This window comes from Aythya marila (genome assembly GCF_965140915.1).
Source record: "Aythya marila genome assembly, chromosome: 4".
Classification (NCBI taxonomy): domain Eukaryota; kingdom Metazoa; phylum Chordata; class Aves; order Anseriformes; family Anatidae; genus Aythya; species Aythya marila.
In genome coordinates this window covers 67,133,155-67,149,340 of record NC_139045.1, presented here as the reverse complement: position 1 = coordinate 67,149,340, position 16,186 = coordinate 67,133,155, and the positions used below count along the sequence as shown (strand labels likewise).

General features: G+C 45.7%; 1 protein-coding gene across 1 annotated transcript; it reads right to left on the bottom strand.

The window, feature by feature from the left end:
• Positions 1-6,126: 6,126 nt before the first annotated feature.
• Positions 6,127-15,018, bottom strand: LRPAP1 (LDL receptor related protein associated protein 1). The gene is made up of 8 exons (XM_082760086.1): positions 14,810-15,018; positions 12,135-12,279; positions 11,675-11,799; positions 9,907-10,027; positions 8,834-8,992; positions 8,222-8,304; positions 7,335-7,511; positions 6,127-6,993 (listed from the first exon to the last, which is right to left on the bottom strand). The coding sequence occupies exons 1-8, from the start codon at positions 14,987-14,989 to the stop codon at positions 6,928-6,930; spliced, it is 1,056 nt and encodes a 351-aa protein (XP_082616212.1). The 5' UTR covers positions 14,990-15,018; the 3' UTR covers positions 6,127-6,927.
• Positions 15,019-16,186: the final 1,168 nt, after the last annotated feature.

Sequence of the window (16,186 nt, the reverse complement as noted above, 5' to 3'; positions counted from 1 at the left end):
TTTTCATAGAAGGTGTATTAGTTGGTCGTATCGGAATCGGGGGTAGGAGGCTCGGACCCATAGGAATCCTGAGGATAGCAGGAGGACCTTTGTGGCTAGGATAATGGGGAATAGTTCTGGAGAGGGCCCTAGGGCGCTGGGGTTTAAGAAGATGATGGCCGTAAGTGTATTTATTAGCATGATGTTGGCGTATTCGGCTAGGAAAAACAGAGCAAAGGGGCCTGCGGCGTACTCAACATTAAACCCTGAGACCAGTTCAGATTCACCCTCTGTTAGGTCGAATGGGGCTCTGTTCGTTTCTGCCCGGAGCCGATCGTCTCGACTTTTTGCCGAGGCGATCGGCTCCGGGGCAGGCGCGTTCTGCAGCGGAGCGGGGGATCGGGCCAGGCAGGGCTAATTTTGTCCGGCATCGAGCCTACTAGAGGGAGCCGCCAGGACCCGGCAGCCCTCGTGAGGGAGGCTGACGAGGCGAAGGCGGAGCCAGCAGCGCCCCCTCCCCAGCCCTTCAAAAGCAGCCCCTAGGGAGCGCGAGCGACCAGGAGCGCGGCGAACAGGGCGGGCAAACAGGGCGTGGCGCGTCAGAGGGAGTGGCGCGGCAGTTAGCGCGGCAGTTAGCGCGGCAGTTAGCGCGGCAGTTAGCGCGGCAGTTAGCGCAGGCAGGGCGCGCAGGAAGGGCAGAGCGCTCCCCCTACACACAAACAACACCTCGTTAACAACAGCCGTAACTAGGCGATAATGGTCGCCACCAGGCACGGCGCGCTCTCCAGAAAGTCGGTACACACCCAGACCGACTACCCGTTAAAAAATGCCGCAGTTCAGGTCACCGGATGCAAGGAGTGTCTGAGCCTGTTGCTGCCATCGGCGGGAGGCAGAGAAACTGCGTGCGTGAGGTGCGAGCAGGTGGATGACCTGGTCCGCATGGTGGCGGAGCTCAAGGAGGAGGTGGAGAGGTTGAGGGCCATCAGGGAGTGTGAGCGGGAGATAGACTTCTGGAGTAACTCCCTGCAGGGCCTCAAGGGGAGGTGCCGAGGTGAGACTCCCCAAATGGGGGCGGACCCCCTGCCCTGTCCCCGTCGGGCAGAGGGAGGGGATCTGGGAGCTGAGGAGGAATGGAAACAGGTCCCTGCTCGACATCGCAGGCGATGCTCTCCCCTTCCGGCCCCACCTTCCCAGGTGCCCTTACGCAACAGGTTTGAGGCCCTAGAGATTGAGAGGCCGGTGTGTGAGGAAGAGGTAGCAAATGTTCCCAGGAGGATGCCTGGAGCGAGGAGGCCGACTCCGCGCCTCAGGACTGCCTCCACCAAAAAAGACAGGAGGGTTATTGTTGTTGGTGACTCGATTCTTAGGGGAACAGAGGGCCCTATTTGTCGGCCGGACCCTACCCGTAGGGAAGTCTGCTGTCTCCCTGGGGCCAGGGTCAGGGACGTTGCCAGGAAGCTTCCTAACCTGGTACGCCCCTCTGACTATTACCCCCTTTTGATAGTCCAGGCGGGCAGTGATAACATCGAAGAGAGAAGCCTCAAGGCTATCAAAAGGGACTTTAGGGGGCTGGGTCGGTTAGTGGATGGAGCGGGAGTGCAGGTGGTGTTTTCGTCCATCCCTATGGTGGCAGGGAGGAGTTCAGAGAGGACACGGAAAGCCCACCTGTTAAACACATGGCTCCGGGGCTGGTGCCAACGCAGAAATCTTGGGTTTTTTGATCATGGGGCACTTTACTCAGCACCTGGCCTGATGGCCGCAGACGGGTCCCTATCTTTTAGGGGAAAAAGGATCCTGGGCCAGGAACTGGCAGGGCTCATTGAGAGGGCTTTAAACTAGGTAGGAAGGGGGATGGGGCTGAGGCTAGCATTGTTGGGGCTGTGCCAGGGGGAACAATGGCAAGGCCGGAGGATAAGGCAATGGCCCAGCTGAAGTGCATCTACACCAATGCACGCAGCATGGGTAACAAACAGGAGGAGCTGGAAGCCATCGTGCGGCAGGCAGGCTACGACTTGGTTGCCATCACGGAGACGTGGTGGGACCAGTCTCATGACTGGAGTGCTGCAATGCCTGGCTATAAGCTCTATAGAAGGGACAGGCAGCATAGAAGGGGTGGTGGTGTGGCTCTCTATATTAGAGAGTCTTTCGAGGCTGTAGAACTCGCGGTTGGGAATGACAAGGTCGAGTCCCTTTGGGTTAGGATCGGCAGGGACAACAAGGCTAGTGTCCTGGTCGGGGTCTGCTATAGACCGCCGAACCAGGATGAGGAGACGGATGAGGAATTCTACAGGCAGCTGACAGAGGTTGCAAAATCATCAGCTCTTGTACTCGTGGGGGACTTCAACTTCCCTGACATATCCTGGAAGCACAACACAGCCCTGAGAAAGCAGTCTAGGAGGTTTCTGGAGAGCGTGGAAGATAGCTTCCTGACGCAGCTGGTTAGTGAGCCTACCAGGGGAGGTGCCCCGCTAGACCTTCTCTTCACAAACAGAGAAGGACTGGTGGAGGACGTGATCGTCGGGAGCTGTCTAGGGCAGAGTGACCACGCAATGGTGGAGTTCACTATTCTTGGCGAGGCCAGGAAGGGGACCAGTAAAACCGCTGTATTGGACTTTCGGAGGGCTGACTTTGAGCTGCTCAGGACACTGGTTGGTGGAGTCCCTTGGGAGGCGGTTCTGAAGGGCAGAGGGGTCCAGGAAGGCTGGGCGCTCTTCAAGAGGGAAGTCTTAATGGCGCAGGAACGGTCTGTTCCCACGTGCCCAAAGACGAGCTGGCGGGGAAGAAGACCGGCCTGGCTCAACAGAGAATTGTGGCTTGATCTTAGGAGGAAAAAGAGGGTTTATAAGCTTTGGAAAAGTGGGCAGGCCACTAAGGAGGACTTTAAAGAAGTAGCGAGGCTGTGCAGGGACAAAATTAGGAAGGCCAAAGCTCATCTGGAGCTCAATCTGGCTACTGCCGTTAAAGATAACAAAAAACGTTTCTATAAATACATCAACACAAAAAGGAGGACTAAGGAGAATCTCCATCCTTTACTGGATGCGGGGGGAAACTTAGTTACAAGAGATGAGGAAAAGGCGGAGGTGCTCAATGCCTTCTTTGCCTCAGTCTTTAGCGGCAATACCGGTTGTTCTCTGGATACTCAGTACCCTGAGCTGGTGGAAGGGGATGGGGAGCAGGATGTGGCCCTCATTATCCATGAAGAACTGGTTGGTGACCTACTACGGCACTTAGATGTGCACAAGTCGATGGGGCCAGATGGGATCCACCCAAGGGTACTGAGGGAACTGGCAGAGGAGCTGGCCAAGCCGCTGTCCATCATTTATCAACAGTCCTGGCTATCGGGGGAGGTCCCAATCGACTGGCGGCTAGCAAACGTGACGCCCATCTACAAGAAGGGCCGGAGGGCTGACCCAGGAAACTACAGGCCTGTCAGTTTGACCTCAGTGCCAGGAAAGCTCATGGAGCAGATCCTCCTGAGAGTCATCATGCAGCACTTGAAGGGGAAGCAGGCGATCAGGCCCAGTCAGCATGGCTTTATGAAAGGCAGGTCATGCCTGACGAACCTGATCTCCTTCTATGACAGAGTGACGCGCTGGGTGGATGAGGGAAAGGCTGTGGATGTGGTCTACCTTGACTTCAGCAAGGCTTTTGACACCGTCTCCCACAGCATTCTCCTCAAGAAACTGGCTGCTCTTGGCTTGGACTGGCGCACGCTTCGTTGGGTTAGAAACTGGCTGGATAGCCGGGCCCAAAGAGTCGTGGTGAATGGAGCCAAGTCCAGTTGGAGGCCAGTCACTAGTGGCGTCCCCCAGGGCTCGGTGCTGGGGCCGGTCCTCTTTAATATCTTCATCGATGATCTGGACGAGGGCATCGAGTGCACCCTCAGTAAGTTCGCAGATGACACCAAGTTAGGTGCGTGTGTCGATCTGCTTGAAGGTAGGAAAGCTCTGCAGGAGGATCTGGATAGGCTGGACCGATGGGCTGAGGTCAACTGCATGAAGTTTAACAAGGCCAAGTGCCGGGTCCTGCACCTGGGGCGCAATAACCCCAAGCAGAGCTACAGGCTGGGAGAGGAATGGTTGGAAAGCTGCCAGGCAGAGAAGGACCTGGGAGTGATGGTGGACAGTCGGCTGAATATGAGCCAGCAGTGTGCTCAGGTGGCCAAGAAGGCCAACGGCATCCTGGCTTGTATTAGGAACAGCGTGACCAGCAGGGCTAGGGAGGTGATCGTCCCCCTGTACTCAGCTCTGGTGAGGCCGCACCTCGAGTACTGTGTTCAGTTTTGGGCCCCTCGCTACAAGAAGGACATCGAGGTGCTTGAGCGGGTGCAGAGAAGGGCGACGAAGCTGGTGAGGGGCCTGGAGAACAAGTCCTACGAGGAGCGGCTGAGGGAGCTGGGCTTGTTCAGCCTGGAGAAGAGGAGGCTCAGGGGCGACCTTATCGCTCTTTTTAGGTACCTCAAGGGAGGCTGTAGCGAGGTGGGGGTTGGCCTGTTCTCCCACGTGCCTGGTGACAGGACGAGGGGGAATGGGTTTAAGTTGAGCCAGGGGAGTTTTAGGCTAGATGTTAGGAAGAACTTCTTCACTGAAAGGGTTGTGAGGCATTGGAACAGGCTGCCCAGGGAAGTGGTGGAGTCACCATCCTTGGAAGTCTTCAAAAGACGTTTAGATGTAGAGCTTAGGGATATGGTTTAGTGGAGGGCTGTTAGCGTTAGGTTGGAGGTTGGACTCGATGACCTTGAGGTCTCTTCCAACCTAGAAATTCTGTGATTCTGTGATTCTGTGACTGTACTAATCCCAATCTCCAATCTGTGCCATTGATGATCTATGTCTTGTTTCTAATTTTAAATTACAGCGATATGTAAATATATTGTTGGTGTCTTGTACTTTGAAGCACTTGCCAAGTGCTCTTTCTGCTGGAGCTTACCTGGCCTTTGAGTCTGATCACCGTGGTGGTATAGCCATCAGCTCTGTTTACAGGGAGTGCCTTCCCACCAGGGCAGCAGCTGCTAGCCTGATGAAGCAGCTGTGCACTCAGAGACAGCCATCACCACTGCTGCTCTGACCCCAGTTACGTGTTCTGTGAAGCCAGCACCTTCTACTGTTCCAAAATTCTTCAAGAACTCTTCAGAAAGCATATTCGATTTCAGGTACACCCCAAAGGTGAAACCCAGCTTTGTGATGTATGTTCTCGTGCAGAGTATACAGCTTCTCTGCCCTCCTTCAGTGAAGGCTGAGATACTGATCATTGCTTTTCCCCTCATGCAACAGGTTTCCACCAGCAGGAGCCTCTGAACCCACTTCAGTAAAAGCTTTTTTTCCATTCACATACAACCCAGCTAGCATTTTATCACTTGATTCAAACACAAGCAGGTATTAACTCTGAACGTAGAACTTTTCAGATGTCGGTGCTTGCTTAGTTCCTTTCCTCTGTGGATGTACATAGTGCATATGTTCAAATTATACTATTATTAAGAACTAACTGACTCACTGCTACTATTAATACTAAGCCTGTGTTTCTAGTGATGGGCTATGGTTCTCTGGAATATAAGTAACATCTTACATTAAAACAAAAATGGTAAAGAAAAAAAAATTGCTTACTGATGCAACATAAGACATTCAGGATCTCAAAGTAGGACTGCTACCACTGTTTCAGTTCAGGTCACTTGCACGTTATAGAATAATCTTTACATGCACAATCATCCTACATTTAACCCACCATGGACGGAGGACTTATCTAAGTAACACACACAGTGGCTGATTCTGACTGACCATCTTTTTGCTATTTCTCACAGAATAGGTATAGCAAGCAAGTCTTGAAGACAGTCTCCTCACGTGGCATGCTACAGCTCCGCAATATGTGAGTGAATGAGCTTCTCAACCAAGTAGCTGTAATGATTTACCTACACAGGACCTTTGCCTTAGCCTTGTTGCTGGTGCAGCTACACGTGAAACATTCCTTAGAACAAAAGGGTCAGCATTAGTACTGTAGAAAATTTCAACCCAGGTGGCTAATCTTTACCAACAGAGTTAAAGGCAAAGTGATAATAACCTTTGCTGGAGATTTTACTGGAGTACGTACTCAAGAGACAAGCTGCTTTAGAAAGCCGTCCACCTATTCAGAATACAGAAACACATTCTTGTGGCGCAAAACTACTCTTCCTGTCTTAAAAACTAGTATATGAGTGAACTTTAGTTCCAAGCAATACACATAGTTCTCAGAAAAAAGTCTGAATACTTGTCATTGAACAGGAGGGAATTAAAAAAACACACCTCACAGGTATCCTGTCTTGATTTTTAATGACTAAATGTAACAAAACCAAGCAACAATGAATGACAATTGTACATTTACATTCAGTAATTTCTGATGTGTTAGTCTGTAAGTTGTGAACTGACCTCAGTACTTTTTTCCTCCTTATCCCTCCTCCCCATCTCACATGGAAGATTTATATACAGTGCAGCTCTGAACTACTGCTCAACTCAGTAGAAATATTTTAGTTACCTTCAGTAGGAAAGTCATTAAGTCAAACATGGAAATAAAAAACTTCTCTGACCTCTGTTTTAATGTCCCGTACCTCAGTGCTTGCTTTTATTTATCAGAATACCTTAACTAATTACAAGATTTGTATTTTTTTCTACTACCAGGAATGTTCTGGAAGTTCACACGTGTTTCCTTTTGAAATGGCTACTTATTTCAAAAGCTGTTACTTGATACACGTGTATGATTTACATGATCCAAGATGTGCAACTTAAATTTCTAATGTAGTCATTTAATTTAATAGTGCAAATACAAAACTAAGTGGACCAAAAAAAAGAAGTTTTCTTACAGGACAACCTTCTTCAACCCTTAGTATTTCAGAAAGACAGCTTTGTGGATCCTGTTCAGAAAGAAAAACCACCATTATTTGTTTTGTGTTCATAGATGGATCCCATGAAGGAGAACAGATGTTTATAATTCATTGTGTTGAAGACCTTGAGAGATTCTGCTGGATAAGTCTTGCAAGTGCTTCTTTACCTAGCAGGAAAACAAAACAAAGAAAACAAATTTTAATAAGACAATGAATAATGATGAAAAAGTAAATAAATTAATATAATATATTCAGAGTTTGCTATCAGTACTTGTGACAAAAGTACTCAGCTTTTAGGAAGGGCTGAGACTAGGGAGTTTTCAGGCATTTTAGAATTAGTTTATAAAAACAATTGTGTATCCTGTAATAAACATGGAGCACAGGTGTGCCTTAACCTCCCACTCTTAAAGTCATTCACATTGCATGAAAAATCAGCACTGGATAATTGGCATTCCCTCTGCTACTGAGTTAAATTTTCAACATGTATGTATGTTGGATTTATACATACCTTATATCCAAGCTCTTTTGTTTTTTCTTCCAGCATGGCATATTTCTCTCTATTTCTGTTCAGATGTTCCTTATCTCCAGTTCCCTCTACATGTTTCAGTTTCTCGTGTGAAATCTCTAGTTGTTTCTGGTAGTGATGGTGTTTCTCAATTTTTGCTTCAAAGTGTTTCAGCTCCTCCTAAGACAATAAATACAAACAGCTTCACAGTATCCTCTTTCCTCTCTTTTATTGCAAAACATCCCTAAATACTGTTTTAGTGAATTTGGCACTGTAAGTTTTTCAGTTCTTTGCTTCTTAAGAATGTCTGTACAATACATTATCACCACCACCCGGACACCCAGTTTTGAAGGAAGATGTTGAAAACAACTTGCTGCAGAGACCTCAGTTTGAGACTGCTGATGTCTTTGAGGTGCTAGGAGATGACAGCAGTGAATATCAAATAAAAGTTTATGTATTCTTACTGTTGGAATAGAGTTTTTCTTTTCGCTGGGGCAGATATGAAGGCAAAATTTACCTCTTACGCTACTGTAAAATTCTGACAAAAACATCTTACTGAGGTTAGTAGAAGCCTTGCTGGAGACTTCAGCAGGCTTTCCTCTGACACTTGTAAAAGCAGGGCCACTGCATGTAGTGTAATTAAAACACAGTTGCTTCTTTTGTAATGCAAGAGAATTGGGCATTGGGCTACATGTGAGTAAGTAAGACGACACTTCCGTTTTGCTGATTATAATGGAACCATACACATGACTAGTTTCGTATATTTCAAATATCCTGATCAAAGATTGTTATTTGGCGTCTGATAGAAGAGCAAGATAGAAGTGACTGCATTAAGTGTAACACAGAACATTTAAGTGGGAAAATAGCTTTCCATACGAGATTCTACATACCCGAAAAGATTCAAGTTCTTTCTCAGTGAAATTGGCTGATTTCGCCATGTCCCACAAATCGATCACCCTTGGTTCTTCAAATTCTAAAGAAACACATATCACTGAATGAAAATCCAGACATAATGCCTTTATGCCCACCTCCTGTGCATGATGAGTGTCCCTTTGCACACACATACAAAAGGATACACTAAACACTGCATTACTAATATGTCTATATGGAGGAAAAGGGAGAAAAAATCCAAGTACTTAACTTAGAACTATAGCATTGTAGGAAGTATTTTTTAAAAAGCAAAAAAACCCCAAACCCTAGAAACTGAATAATGGTGTTGTTTGCCCTGCATATTGTCTCATATATCTGTCTTCCTGTTACAGAAGGCGTAATATCCCTTCCCATGTGGGCATGGAATACAGAACTACACTCTTTACAGGTTGTTGCTCTCCTTACATTAGGCTTTTAGTGTCAGCTTGTAAATAGAACAACCTGGCTCTATCTTTTCAGCTCTTAGTAGCAACACCATGTACTGTGACACTAAATAATCATTACTTTCCCATTGATTTTTTAAAAAATGAAATTGATACCAAATAAACATAAAAAAAAATACTGTATCATACCACTGGTGGCATCATATCCCTGGTGACTGACTTTTCGCAAACGCTCAAATCCCTGATTGATGCTTCTTAGCTTGTCTTTGAGCTCTCTGTGTTTGTTGTGCAAGATTTCCTCTTTCACCAGGTTCTCTTCAGATGGGTTGATGACATTTTTGTGGATATCTGTTGAAATATAAAAGTGTTATTGATTCTGGGTCAAATCCTGATAGGCCTAAAGCCCCAGAAATCCCTCAAATCTGGAGAAAATAAAATATTATCAGTTCTCAGCATCTGAGTTGAGTATAATAAAGCACTGACACTAGACTCTGAGAAGCAATAACTCCATTTGCGGGTTAATACTATGATCAATGCTCCTCAGTGCTCCGGAGGGTGCTATTACAGAAATGCCTTTTACCTCTTATGACTACCAGTCACAGTTTTAGTAAGGGAATGTTCTTATTTTCTTAGGCTAGCAATATCCCAAGAAAATGCGATAGATATGGCTGATACATCCCATGCCCTTCACCCAGACATTTCTTGAGCCAGTCGGGACATCCAGTGTTGAAACGACTTCCAGCAGCTTCAGCTCTACAATGAGAATGTCACGCTGCCTGTGAGCTTTAGAAAACTTTGGCTCTAACAGAATTTTTGCTAGGATTAGTACAGCAAACTGGATTCAGCTCCTCAGTGCTTTAGCATGAAGCTCAGTGCCAAAGATACATATCCTCTTGGGCTCCCACTACTGAGATAAAACATGCATATTCTGTAGATTTAGGATCACATTTTGCAGCAGTGCTTACTGCTTAATTTCTAGTAAACTACAACAGCCACCATTGGTAATCTGATGATGTCTTCCCTGCTTGTAACATAAGCAAGAATCAGAAAACTGAAATGGCAACGCTTTCATTAGCTTGCAAGACTTTTGGCAGCAAATGCAGAACTAAACCTGGCAAGTATCTGGGAATGTCAGCATCTGCAAAGCAGTTCTGGCAGAAATGTCAGACTTAAGGAGTTTCAAAGAAACTTGGAAACAATGGAGGCAGTGGACAGAGAAACAGTTGTACTGATCCCAAAGCATCAGACAAATGTTCAGACACCTTCTGTTCTGCTCACGGTCTCTAGCAGAATATTGTATTCACGAATCTTTTCTTTGTGGTGCTTAAACTCTCGCCAAAGCTTATCCAATTCCTCATCAGAGAACTTCCCAGAGGTCTTGGCCTGAAAGAAACGTGAACTCATTATATTTCCCAGGCCAAATGCTCTGACATGCACTCACCTATCAAAACATCCCACTTCCCACGATATTTAGAAAATTATTAAGCCCATCTTTTCTTTAAGATCTTTTGTTTTGAACCTCTTTGTATTAGTATGACGGCAGGATTTAGACATGATGGGACATAGTGGCTTTAATCATATCCCAAAGAAGTTTGCTTCAGACCTTCAAAGCCAGACTTGCTATGGCCTACCCAGTGAAAAGCCTCTGTCATTTCTATTCTGTGGAAAACAATTTGATCAATAAGTAAGGGCCGTGGAGACACATATGCAACCAACTGTTTGAATGAGGACTGCAGTATGATATTAAGCACAGTCTTTACTCAAGAAATCTTATTCTACTGGCCAGTGAAGATTTTATCACTACCATACTCTGCAGTGATTTGTTTCTCTCAGGACTACTTTTTAGCAACGAGGGAAGCACTGGTCAGACAGCTGGCACACAACACACAATTCTAGTGACATACTTCCTGCAATGTATGACCAAAAAGTGAACATTTTTGATACTTATGCAATCCCAACTCTTTTTTTTTGCTTAGGGAATATTTCTAAGTGATGCACTTTATTGTTCCCCAGAGTGCATGACATCATGTTCCTTGCCAGAGCTGCATGTAGTTACAGTAACATTTTAAAACCCAGCAAATCTTTTTCTCTGCTTTGCTACCACCACATTACCCAACTCTAAGAATTCTTTGCTTTATCTACTTGTTTCTAAAAACTGCATTATCTCATTTTTGTAAATTACTTTGCCAGTCTTAACTGCCCAAATAGACCATACACTTTCTACTTTTTATGCATGAATGCAAATCCTGGAACGTTTCATTTGAATACCACGTTGGTTAAGTTCTTATTTAACACCCCCCAAACACCTTTCTAAAAATTCCACTAATAAGTTATATTTTAAATGTATAATTTTTAAAAAAGCCCAGAAAGGACAAGAAGAAAAACAGGAAAAAAAAAACACAACAACAAAACAAACAAACAAAACAAAGAGAAATCATGAATTTAGTGAAATTTGAGGAAGAATTGTGTTCATCTTTAACGGAGCCAGGGCCACAGAAGGACAGATGCAGATCTCTGCCTTCTGGGGTCAGTGACAGGGCCCAAGGGAACAGCACAGAGGTGAGACAGGAGAGGGTCAGGCTGGGTGTTAGGGAAAGGTTCTGCACCTAGAGGGTGGCTGGGCACTGGGACAGGCTCCCCAGGGCAGTGGTCAGAACACCGAGCTGCTGGAGTTCAAGAAGTGTTTGGACAATGCTCTCAGACATGGTTGAATTTTTAGGTAGCCCTGTGTGGAGCCAGGAGTTGGACACGAGGATCATAGTGGGTGCCTTCCAACTCAGGATGATTCTATGATCTTATCCTCCATGACTGCTGTGGGTGTTTTCTTTGGCAAAGAGCACCTGCCACATCTAGTGACCTGGATGCAGGTGGGATGCCCTTAATGCACAAAGATCTGAGCTACAGAGCACAGCAGCTTGGCCAGTACTTAAAAAACAAAGCAGTAAACCTATTCAGTTCCAAATATGAGAGCACTCAGAAGAGAAGAAAACACAGATTTCCAACATGGCAATTCCTGGAAATTTTACCCACCTTGCTCCATAATTTTTCCAGTCTTGGATCATCCAGTGTATCGCTTTCTGTACCATCTTTAATGTAGTTGGTATCGACTAGTTGAGAGTCCTTCTTTCCATTCATTCCATACTTTGTCATAATGACTGCACGGGGAATAGAAGACACATTAAAACCAACTATGGGTGTATGGAAGATGATAGGCTGCATCCTTAACTTCCAGAGCTGGATTTTGCAGCTTAGAGTGGAGAGGCTAACAGTTTAAGACACAAAGGCCCCAGGTATAATGACTTCTGAAAACACCAGGAGCAAAGGAAGCTGTTATCCACTTGCAGTTCCCTACTCACCTCCAAAGAACTGCTGCACGCTCAGCATCTTGAAAGACAACCTAGTATTTAATGGTTCAAACACTTACACAGGTGTCTAACCATATATATATTTGATGCAAAGCTTAAACCTCTTCTGCAAAGATGTACCTTACCATTCAAATTGCGTCTAAGCTTGGCTTCTTTTTCTCCGTCTTCATCTAGCCCTTCAGCCTTCAGTTTTTTCCAGCTTAGCTCATCCTTTTCTTGTATTTTTAGATCACTGTGCAGCTCTGCCAGTTTCACAGCAGAGAGATGAAGCTAAGGAGAACAGAGAATGGTTTGTTTTCAGTTATATGGTGTCATCTCTTGCTGCAAAGTTACCTTAGAAGCCAGTACAGCACACGTAGCCAGTATAGCACAGCATTTGTTTCTTTTTACCCCTACATGGGTCTGAAGGTATGAGCGACAGCATTCATACATCTCTTGTCTGTGAACATGGCTATGCCCTCTGCATATTAATGTTAACAGACTGTGATAACGTAGCCTTCTCTCTCAGCTCTTTAGCTATGTTGACAACAGTGAAATTGTGCAGGGGTTAAAAAGTTCTATCTTTCTTGCAAGTTCCTTCAAGTAATATTTAAATGGGATTTTCCCCCTCTTTTAATGGGACTGTCTTCTGAAAACAACCCTATTGTAAAAATGCCCAGTATCAATGACAAGGAATATGAAAGAAAAAATAATTAACCTGTTGTTCCCCTTTCTTAGCTTCGTTTAGATTTAAATTTAAGTCAGAGAATTAAATCCATTCCATTCCAATAATTCACAAAATGCAGTTATGACCAAACTTCTCAAATAATGTGCCATTGCCCCCACACAACCTTTCTCGTGGACCACTTTCTAACCTCACAGTTTTCTAACCTCACAGTTCAATTGAGTCGGTAAATTTTGTCAGTACGGTTTTGCAGACTAGCAGGACATTGATGATGGCCTTACAGGTCACAGAACCACTTTATCTCAACTTTTACTAGAAACAAAGCACACAGTTTACCCAGATCACTTCTCAACATGGCTTATGCACATTATGCACATAGAAAACCTGGAGATATTCCCTTCCAACATAACAGAAGAAAAAGGGAAGATACTGAAGAAAAAAAAAAAAAAAAAGAAGATTTAAATGCATGATAGGTCAGCTTGAAATTTTGTGAAATACACAGAGAAAACAGGAACAAAGACTATGACTAACATGCAGTTGGCTAAGCGGTATTGCTGTAAGATGAGCCAAAATGTTCAAATTTGGCACTTCAGTTATTCACTTTAAAACAGAGAAATGACACAAATCATATTAAAGCTAAAGAACTTCTTGCATGTGTGTTTATAACAAGAAGGTGGGGTGAAGAAAAGCCTGGAGAAGAGCGGCAATCAAAAACGTGCTAGCAGCATGACTTCCAATGGCGTTCTGCCTGAGCTCTCCCAGTTGATCTACCTCAGGTCCCCGAGCAGCCAGCTCCTGGGAGGTTGGATCCAGCTCTGAACCAGCCAGGCTTATCTGTCCTAGGATATATGTATTTGCAGGATTTTTTTTCCCATTAAAATCAATTTAAAGAATACAAAAATTCTCATTTCCTGTGAGAATCCAGGATTTTTAATAAACACAGATTCAGAACTCGGTATTATTTTTCAACACCAGAAATGGATGTTTAAACTGATGCTACTGAAAAGACAGCCATTCATCTGGCTGTTAGCAGGTTATTTGAAAATAACTCGGAAAAATGTCATAAGTGTGTTACTGCACTACATTCCTTTAGACAGGAATTTACGAACCTATGTACGTTATTGTTTCTGGTTTCAGTTTAGTCTGTTCTAGTACATTCAGAGACACAAGACTACTTAATTATTGCAATTTTTTACACCAAGTTTCTCTCTGTATCTTGCACTTAGCTTACTGGAATAACTTACCAAGTTTAGAGTGGTTAGAATCATAGATAAATAAAAAAAATTATAGAACATACTAAAACTTCTGAACCCTCTGCTACTAAAGCCTCTCTATACTCTTATTACTCTTATTTACTACTACTTTTGGAGAACTGTTTGATAAAAGCTAAGCACTTAACAGAAACCAGTTTAGTTATTACTTTTATGTGCTAAAAACAAACAAGCAAACAAACAACCCTAAACTTTAGTCAGCTACTCATTTGTTTTTCTGGAGCAGGCTGACCTGGACAGCCAGAGTGTCAGTGCTGTGGTGGTCACAAGTAACACTGCTTTGCTCAGCGGAATTGTGTTCTGATGTTCTGGGAGTAAAAAGTTTGCTATTAATTGTAAAGGAAAGGAAATGACTAATCATCTCACTAGTTCTGTACTCTAGCCGCTACCTTCCAGCAGGACAGGATGAACACAACGTGGCCATTAAAAGAGTTAATGCATTCAGGGTACAGGTATAGGGGTCAGTCTGAGATCCTCCCTGGTACCTGAGGGACTTCACTGTCTTCCACTTGCTGGCAATACACTGGATATAATGACGGGCAGGCATACTCCTATAACACAGGTACACGCGACAGAAAAGAGAAACGAGACACCTGCGAGAAAACCGCAGGATCCCCAGGGGACGGGGCGCTGCGGCTGCTGCTCCGAGGTGCCCACCAGGGGCAGCCAGGCCTAAAACCAGTGGACACACCACGGCACCCCAAGGCCTGACCCCACGCCGAGGGTCTAGCGAAGCACGGCCGGGATTTTATCCGGGAGTCCCCGGGTTTTCTCCTCCGGCCGCCCCGCCCCGCCCCGCTCCAGCCGCCGCGGCCGGCCCCGACCCCCGCCATCCCCCCCTCGTACCGCCGCGGACCCCACTCACCCTCTGCGCCTTCTCCCAAACCTGGTTCAGCCTCACCACACGGAACTCCCCGGTCTCCCGCCGCTTGGCCCCGGCAGCGGCCAGCCCCTCGTTGGCCTCCCGGGAGTATTTGCTGGCCCGGGAGCTAGCCGCGAGGAGGAAAGTGGCGACCAAAACTACCAGCGCCCGCGGAGCCGCCATGTCGCGCAGCGCGGGGAACTACAAGTCCCGAAATGCCGGGCAGCCTCCGCCGCTAGGGGAGGGGGCGTTTGCATCGGAAAAGGGGCTGGAAATTCTTTTTATTTATTTATTTATTTATTTCCCATGTAGTAGTTTCAGAGAGCACTTTCTTTCGCCCAGTTCCTAACAGGGGCCACGTGTGTCCTTCCTTTAGCGAGGTGTCGTTATCAGCTGTGTGAGGCAAAGGGGACATTGGCAGGTCTATGCACTGCACATTTGCTTGAACAAAACTTTCTGCTATTAGCACAGTATTCAAGAGTGTGCAGAAAAAAAGAATAGGCTGCTCAGGAAGGGTGGAAAGCAAGAACAGCGATAGCTCCTGAATATCCCAGTGAGGGGGAAAGGCTTGGTCCTCCTTTGGAGGTGATAGCAGGGGACAGCCCTTTGGCTTTGTTGGTGTGGGGAGAAGGAGGATGGTACGAAAAATAATGGTGACTACATTGGGTTTTTAGCAAAGGGGATGAACTATGAGAACAGCCCCCTGGTCACTGGTGCTTGCTGAGGGCAGCTCTGGGGCAGGAGTGCCCCTTGCTGCATGGCACTCACTTTCCATCACAGCGCTTCCTATGCACAGCAAGCACACAATAGGTATAGAAGGCCATTGAACATTTCTGGAGGGGATTAAGTCTGGTAAAGTATGTAATGCTGGGAAGATGTCCAATAATTAATCCAGGATGGGTATAAATCCTACCCTGGTTATTGAGAAATCCACTGAAATTGAACATTGCTATGATGGAAGCCCAGGGGATGTGCACTGGCACTGAGACGCAGGGCACATTTCATGTGGGTGTTTTTGAGGGGAAGGTGGTGAAGAAAGCTTTTCCTTCTCTCGTCTTCTCTTTTTATATAAATCCTCTGTGCACTGCAAAGCTTTTGTATTACGGGGTCTTTGGTATAGCTGGACATTTCTGTATTGAGTTTTGTTTAGAATGGTGCCAGAGCCTGGCTGGTGGTGGAAGCAAAGGTTCACTTCATTAAGTGGACCTCATGTGTGACCTTGAGCAAAGCAAAGCATAGTGCTGTAGTACTGTCAACACCAAGCCTTCATGCATTATAAATCAGTACTGTGAAAACAAATAGACTGTGTGAACAATAATGAGATTTCTGAGAACGATGCCCTGAGGAGGATTTTTACTGGACTTATTTTTGCCTCATAAG